We start from the raw sequence: 8050 nt of genomic DNA on the forward strand, positions 1-8050 counted from the left end.
CCTTCATTAAGTAAATAATTCGGTATTCGGAAAATATCTAATACCTAATAGTACTAGTGTTTCATACCAATTCAAACATAATTCTAAGATTTTACTCCCGAATACCAAATTATCAAAAAAATCGATTCGATTCGATAATTCTTGATATTTTATGCCAGCCCTATTAGTGAGGCTAAGGAAGAGGGAACTAGTTGGTTTGCTTCATTTAAGTGAAATTGTGGATGATTTAATTAAGGGCAAATTACATTACTATTAGAAATATAGATTTTTTCTGTCAACGTGAATCAATGGAAAAATTGTGTTATAAAACATGATTTTTTATTATATTTTCATCGAATTAGCAAAATCGAAAAAATGTGTAGTGAAAAACAAATTCTCCTTGAAACTTTGGAAATAACTAGTGAATATTTTTTTCTTTGTCACTAATACATCAAAATATCTGTAAAAAATAATCACCAAACATTTTTGAATAGAAAATTTCAATGAAAAATATGATTAGTAATGCATATTTAGCCGGTAAGCTACAATAAATTATATTTGCTAGCTATAAAAAAAATACGTTAATATATAAGAGAATATTTTGTTACACTAATTGTGATAGATGGCTATTTATGTCAATTTCTCTTTAATTAAAGAGAAATTTATACAAATACACCACTAGTTTAGAAGCTAATTACTTAGATATATACTTTAGTTTACAATATTATGAATCTTACCAGATTTTGATGCGTCAAGACACATTCCGATACATGTATTCAGGATACATGAGGTCAAAATTAGGTGTAATTTGTTCTAGATATATCAAAGTGAATTTGCATGTATCTAGATTAAATAACAAATCTCGCTCACCACTCTCCTAATATCAGATACATGTGAATAAAACTAGATACATGTATCTAGTGTGTATCTAATGTGATTCACATTTATCTGTGATACTTGACTATCTCACTCGCTTCTCTCCTTATTTGTGTGTCTGATAGCAAAAAACAAATACCATGTACACATGGTAAAAAAAACTGTTAATTAGTGATAAAAACATAATTATTTGATAATATAAATAGAGATAGTATATATGATATGGGTATATGTCTAATAATGTATAATTGACATTGACAAAAAAGTTGAGTTTCCTCAGTTGAATTCGATCCAATAAGCTCTGGGCCACTAGCCCACTACAGCTAGATAAAACAACTCATAGAGGTCATTTCCATTTCTGCTCCATTTTGGGTTGGTTTTTAATTTTAAGTCTTTATAACAAATAATTTTATTTCACAATGCATAAATTTATATTTTTGTATTATAACATTTCACGTTATTTCAGGGAAGGACATCCCATTAGGCATAAGTTTGATTGCTAAAATACAAAAATGAAAGACCAAATTATTTGAAGAACAAAATGTGCAATCATATGGACTTTGATTGAAAACACTCTACTTTGGTCTCTCAAACCAATATTGTATTAGAATCCATAATTTTAAAAATACAATGAGCTCAGTGCTAAAAATCTTAAAGGTCAAACACATCAAATTTAAATCTTGAATCCGCCTCTAGATAAGAAAGTTGTTCAACGATTATAAATTTACACACAACATAATGGAGAACGAATATAGGATTCAATCAAGAGCTCATTATATGGCACAAAAAAAAAAGGAAGAAAAGTTTTCTTTAGTCCAGACTAGCCATAAGAAAATTGTAAGCATCTATAAATAGTACTTTTCCTACATTTTAAGCATGATCTAAGAGAAGCTATTATAATAAGCTTTGATGTTACTCTATGTTAGTAGCTGGTGGAAGGAGATATTGAAAGCCCATTGAAGCAAATCTGCTGTAATTTAAACACTATATTCACCATTGTACAACTTCATTCGTCGAGGAGTACCTCTGTATTGCAAATGGGACATGTCTGCCAAATCAAAGTGATAGTTTGGTGTTAAGTCTCGGAGAAAACGATGTAAATTTCTGATACATAGAGGCTAGACTACTAGTTACTGACATACCTTGTTGATGCTCAGCCATTTGGAGCCACATTCAGTGTGGTATATGTGCTTGCATGGGAAGTTTATTTGTCGATCCCCTCGCTTATACCTCATTTGACAGATGACACATCTAGCTTGCATGCATAAAAACTCATTTAATCAGCAGAAAAATTGTGAAGGTATAACAAAACATCCTTTAACTAACTAAGAATACATGGATTGGAGCAACTGAAATCCATGTACGATGATGTGCACTAGTGATCGCAAAACCAGTCCAAAAGTATATTTCTACGCGGGTAATGAGGAGAAACGGGAACTAGAAAGCATGATTAACGCTAAAATCATCAAGGAGAAGGCCTCATTTTGGATTAACATAGACACTATGATACTCGGATTAAGTTACCGAGTAACTTAATTTTGAACCTTAGATGATGTTGCCTTGTCATATGCATTTGTTTGGCTATCTTATCAGAGACCATTACTAGTTTCTTCGGTTCACATAGACCTACTTTCTGTGGTACACTCAAACAATTGAAGAACAAAGTCAATGAATTGCAACTCTGTGCGGGGTTCCCTTCAAGGATCAGCTAAAAAGTATGACTCGAAAACATTTTGGTCCCTTATGTGTGTTATTGAAGGGGATATGTAGGAGGAAAAAAAAGATCTTAGCTCAAGTCCGATAACAATATTTCTTACATCAATGCTATACCAGAGATTGAATCATATCTACTACGTGTGCCAGTACACTGCTATCTCTCTTCGGACTACAACGAAGTATGATTTAATTTAAATAGGTAACTTCAATGCTTGATTTTTACGAAAGAAATCAATCTACAGAAAACGGATACAATAAAAAGGGAAATTGCACCTTGTACAAACCTAAGTTGTACAAACCTAAGTTGTGCAGACTCTTCACTTTGTTGCTGCACCCGTGACGAATTCTCCAAAAATACACTACTTTTGGAGAATCCGACACGCGTCCACTGACATTTTTGAAGAGTCCGAGCAACTTAGGTACAAATAATGGTTTCAAAAGAAGCGTGGGTATAAAAATTACCTTTCTTCGGATTTTTTCCTAGAAAAGATTCCATTAGACTTGTATTTGGTTGTTGGAAGCAAATTAATTAGTTCCTCGGGAAGTCCTCGACTTTCAGTTCCAACTGTTTCACCTAAATCAAGTAACTCCTGCAACAGTAAAGCAGAAAATCAGTAATTAATCCATGAAATCAGTTCAGCTAGTCATAAGTAAAGATGATGGTACCAGTTATACAACACAAATCCCAAGAACAAGAAAGTGAAAATATTTAGTATTGCAATGTTTAGGAGTTGGTTTAAATTTGCATGAATATTCACTGGTTTCACATAACAAGTGGACGAATAATAAGACAAATATCATCAACCCAACACACAGAGTTAACAACACATTCTTGAGCCAACGTGTTAAAAGAAGGAGATGTGCATTGCATATCAGACTACCATTCAGCAGCTTTCAACTTCTAGTCATAGATAACACAAAATGTAGAATAGGTGATTCCGAAATTGCAGATACTATATGTTTTTGGATTAAAGAGAATAGCTTTATTATAAGAAATAAGAAAAAACTCTTTTGTTCTGTGCCGTCCCATTTTTCTTTCTGTTCTCCTAGATCCTTTCTTCTCTCGGTCTTTTTCGTCTGTTCTTTTTTCATTTTTCATCAAGGAAGAAGGGCTTGAGGATTTGCATTGTGCAAGACAGTTGTAAGGTTATGACCTCTACCTCACTCTGTACACAACTTCAATATACTAGAAATTAGGAAAAGACAACATAAAGTGAAAAGAATCAAATGACAACAGAAAAGAAATGCAAAGACAATTGAATGACAACGTAATGATGTATAAAACATAACATTTAGCTATTCCTAGTAGGCGTTTGGCCATGCGATACCATATCACGATATGGAATCAGCGTTTGGACATGCAATTTTACGCTGATTCCATATCATGAGATGTGATTCCATATTCTCCAAAAACCATGATATGGAATTATATGAGAATATCATATCATGATTTGAGATTTTTTAAACACAAAAATTGATCCACAAGTTTATATTTTGTTAAAACAACCCCATGGACTTTTGGAGCTTGGAAAAATAGCAAAATACTGAAACAAGGCATGAACCATTATGATATTGACACACAAGTGAAAATTGTCATAGCTTATGCAGTGTGATATAATTATTTGCGAAAAGGAGTAATGAAATATTTATGGTCTATGATCATGAAAATATAGTTGCGGATGATATTAACCAAAAAATGACTCAAAGCAACAATGTTGGTTCGTTTTCTCGGTCACATGATCGAGAAATGCAAGTTCAACGTGAGAAATTGTCATTATTATGTGGGAGGATTATATTAAAGACTAGTTCACTACAATTTATGTTCAATTTTTTTATTGAATTAAAGTTTGATAAAACAGTTACTTAAGTGAGAAACAAATAGCTTTATAATAATTTATTATGCGATTTTATAATTTTATGTTTATTCGGTAAGATTGAATAAACAATTGGGACTATTTTAATAGTTTTACAACTTATGGGATTCTTATGTTTATGAGAAAATATATAATACAAAAATTTCATATCGCATGTCCAAACAAAACCTCAATTTCATCTCATGATTCCATATTATGATACCATATCACGATACCATATCGCATGGCCAAACGGGCATCATTTCATCCTAAGACGGACAGTGGAGTAATAAAAAAGATATCTTCAAAAAAGTAACTACAGTTAATTTAGAAGCCATCAGCACAACCATTGACAACTGGCCCCTAAAATAACCATATCTGCTGCACTGTAACAATCCCTCTAGGAGCAAAAGAGGGCACTGTGATGGTGCTCATTCTTATCTGTGATTATCATTAGCTACACGACACCCGCAACAGGCGGAGGTTTACATTGTAGGATGCTAATCCCAACAACTGATAGCTTATCTTAGCATTTCAACACTCACTCTTTAAATGTAATTAGTATATACTATATAGAAACCCTTGATTTATGGATGAGTTTTATATATTTACAAGCCATATGCATGAATATGAGAGGCAAATTTTGCCATCTTTTCTAATAATTTTCCATTATAAGTTAGCCTCACAATATGGTAACTGCAGCTTTCGCTATTATAAGCCTCCTCACTCCAACTAGGAGTTAGTCTTATCATATAAAAGATCAGCTTGGAGAAGGTATTCGAAAGACTATATAAATTGCAAAATCCTATCATGAATGCAAATCAAGCTCATTCACAAACCTAAGATAACATGTAAAAAAACTAGAGAAGCTGGTAGCGACAAGGTTACATACCTCATAGGTCATGTTGTCAGGGTCAATTTCATCTTCCAAAATATCCTTCACATAGTAACAAAAGGTAACAAAGGTGAAATTAGCATGCTACAAGTCAACGGCATCTTAATCTAGCCACTCATCAACTGATTCAAGACAATGGCGACTATTACACTGAAAACATTTGAAGAACAAGTGAATCATGTTTATTAGGATTTAAACTGTTTAAGAAGCCAATAGAAATTAGTGAGACGGTTCGTTAGCAGAGTAGGTCAAAAAGGAGATCCATATATTGGTTTTCTAGCGAATCTTCTGTTATATTCTAAAGGTTCAAGAAGAAGGGTGAGCGAAGTAAAAGGTCAAAGACTGATATTTTATGATGACCAACACTGCCTCGATCTTTCTGGTTGATGTGGCGAACTTCTGATGGTAAATGCAGGGCAATGCACAACAACATAACTTCATGATTGCGACATAAGTGTTAAGTGCAACTAGTGTGTGTACAGGACATCATTAAATTAGCAGAACAACATCCTCTTCTCTAAACAATCAATTTTTCCAGCAGTTCAGAGAACTAAAGACAGATAATGAGGAACTGACAACAAGCTAAGGCAATGGCAATAATTCCAACAAAGAAAAACATGGCCGAGTTATCATCTTGATTACCTGGTGGTTAGAATCATCTTGATTAGATAGAACACCTGATGAATTGTGAAATATACGTTACATTCTGTAAAATAGCAGTATGTTATAACTATTTAAATAACACATAAACAGAAGCATTTCTATGAAATACTGGAACTTAACCAAACAGTAAAGGTCTTTAATAGATCATACACAATAAAAAGAAGGGGAGACCAGTAAAGCAAATTCATGATCCTATCTCACAGAGAGGAAGGTGAAAGCGTATAATGAAGCAATTGCCTAAATGTAGAGGTAAAAACTACTATAGCATACAAAGTATTAGTTCAGAGGCAAAAACTAAACTGAAGGCAAATTGGGGATTTGCATCTCCTGCAACAGTAAGGAAAGTAAAAAACTAAACTCACTACAAAGTGCTAAAGCTTCAGACTCACATTCCTCCGTGCCAGCATCCTCCACGGGGGCAGTATTTTCCTCGTATATTACATCAGTCGATACACCTTCGTGAACATTCATAGGTACAGCATACTCCCAAGGTCTCTCTGAGAAATCCGGTCTTGATACATGGTTGTTGCCATTCTCATAAGAATGATACGAAGTACTCTCAAGATTGGAGTGCTCATATTTATAATAACTCATATTCATAGACCAATATGCATTTTCCTGGACAAAAGATTCAAACAAATGGTTACTCATTCCACCTAACAAGTTAAACAGAGCCTAGTATTTTCGACACAGAGCATAGATAATATGCGAAAAATCATTAAATTTTAAAAATATCAACAAGTTAAAGTTTAAATTCTAGATCCGGCTCTGTCACCTAAGAGTCCATTAAAGGGAGTGAAATAAACAGGTTATTATTCCCACTAAAAACCAAGCTACATAGATGTCTAACCCTTAAAGAGCATAAATTTTGTACTGGAGTATACTTCTACAGTCTCTTTTTTCACAAATTATATAAACTTTCAGTACAAAATCAACTGCTACATAGAAAGTTACAAAAACTTACCTGAATCTGTACAGGGTTATTATGATACTGTATTATAGGGGCTTGTGAAACACCATCCAAGAAGCCTGGGAAACTCTCTGGAACATTATAAGGAAATCCCATGTTCATATAATGCATCTCCTCCATGTGTTGATCCCCACTCATTTTCTTCACTGAAAAAAAAAAACATGAATATTACATAACAAACAGAGTGTTAACAAAGAAGAAAAAAAAACAAAAAGTAAGTCCATTTTTCCCCATTTGGCTCATTCTTGAAACAATGTACATATAGGCAAACCTTTTTTTTTTCTTGATTTCAAATGGGGGTTTTCTAAAGAACTCAACAATACAAGAAAACCCAAGTTGAAAAATCACCTGATTTTAAAAGAACTACAAAAAAATACCAGAAAAATAAAGAAAAAAACAGAGACAGACAGACAGAGAGATGAAATGCAGAAAGCAGAGAGAGTAGTAATGTGTTGATGGGTAAGGGAGCAGCAGAGGAGTGACCAAATTGTAGTGGAAAAATGGAAAGTGGATTTTGTTGGCATATATGTGCTGCTTTTTTGTATAGAAAGAGAGTATATAGATAGATACATATAGATACAGTCCCCTTCTCTTTCTCTCTTTTGTTTGTCTCTGTCTCTGTCTTTGTCAGTCTCTCTCTTGCACACACAGGGCCACTGGCGCTTATGCCGGGATTGAGAGACACGCCATCTACATCTATGTATGCATCGTTACTCCGTCTCATATTAGTTGCACATTTTTATTTGGCCAAAGTCATATACGGTCCCTTAAAGTTGTCCGCATATTTCACTTATACATTCCAATTCAACCTTTTACCTATTGAACACTTTTATCTCTACAAAAATTGTTCCTATTAGACACATTTTGATAATCAACAAAAAAATGTCAAGAGTGTGTGATGCACTTGCCATGACATGACAAACTAACTAATTAAAAGAAGTCACGTGTCTTAAAAGATGTCATGTGTCTTTTGGGCTCCAAAATAATTATAATTAAAAAAATAAACTAAAATCCTAATTTGTATGTTGCAGCCTCCCGCCTCTGCCCATTCCCCCCACTTCATCTTCTTCCCCTTTTTTTTTAAAAAAAAAGCTTAGA

The 8050-nt window shown here is 33.6% G+C and overlaps 1 protein-coding gene across 1 annotated transcript; it reads right to left on the minus strand.

The window, feature by feature from the left end:
• Positions 1 to 1552: 1552 nt before the first annotated feature.
• On the minus strand, positions 1553 to 7676 carry LOC125843817 (E3 ubiquitin-protein ligase BIG BROTHER-like). The gene is given in 10 exon segments (XM_049523026.1): positions 1553 to 1903; positions 1998 to 2106; positions 3034 to 3161; positions 5317 to 5361; positions 5962 to 5996; positions 6372 to 6600; positions 6947 to 7098; positions 7301 to 7345; positions 7386 to 7586; positions 7589 to 7676. Coding segments are annotated over 10 exon segments (1074 nt in total). The 3' UTR covers positions 1553 to 1861.
• Between the last annotated feature and the right edge of the window lie 374 nt (positions 7677 to 8050).

This window comes from Solanum stenotomum, chromosome 1, assembly GCF_019186545.1.
Source record: "Solanum stenotomum isolate F172 chromosome 1, ASM1918654v1, whole genome shotgun sequence".
Taxonomy (NCBI): Eukaryota; Viridiplantae; Streptophyta; class Magnoliopsida; order Solanales; family Solanaceae; genus Solanum; species Solanum stenotomum.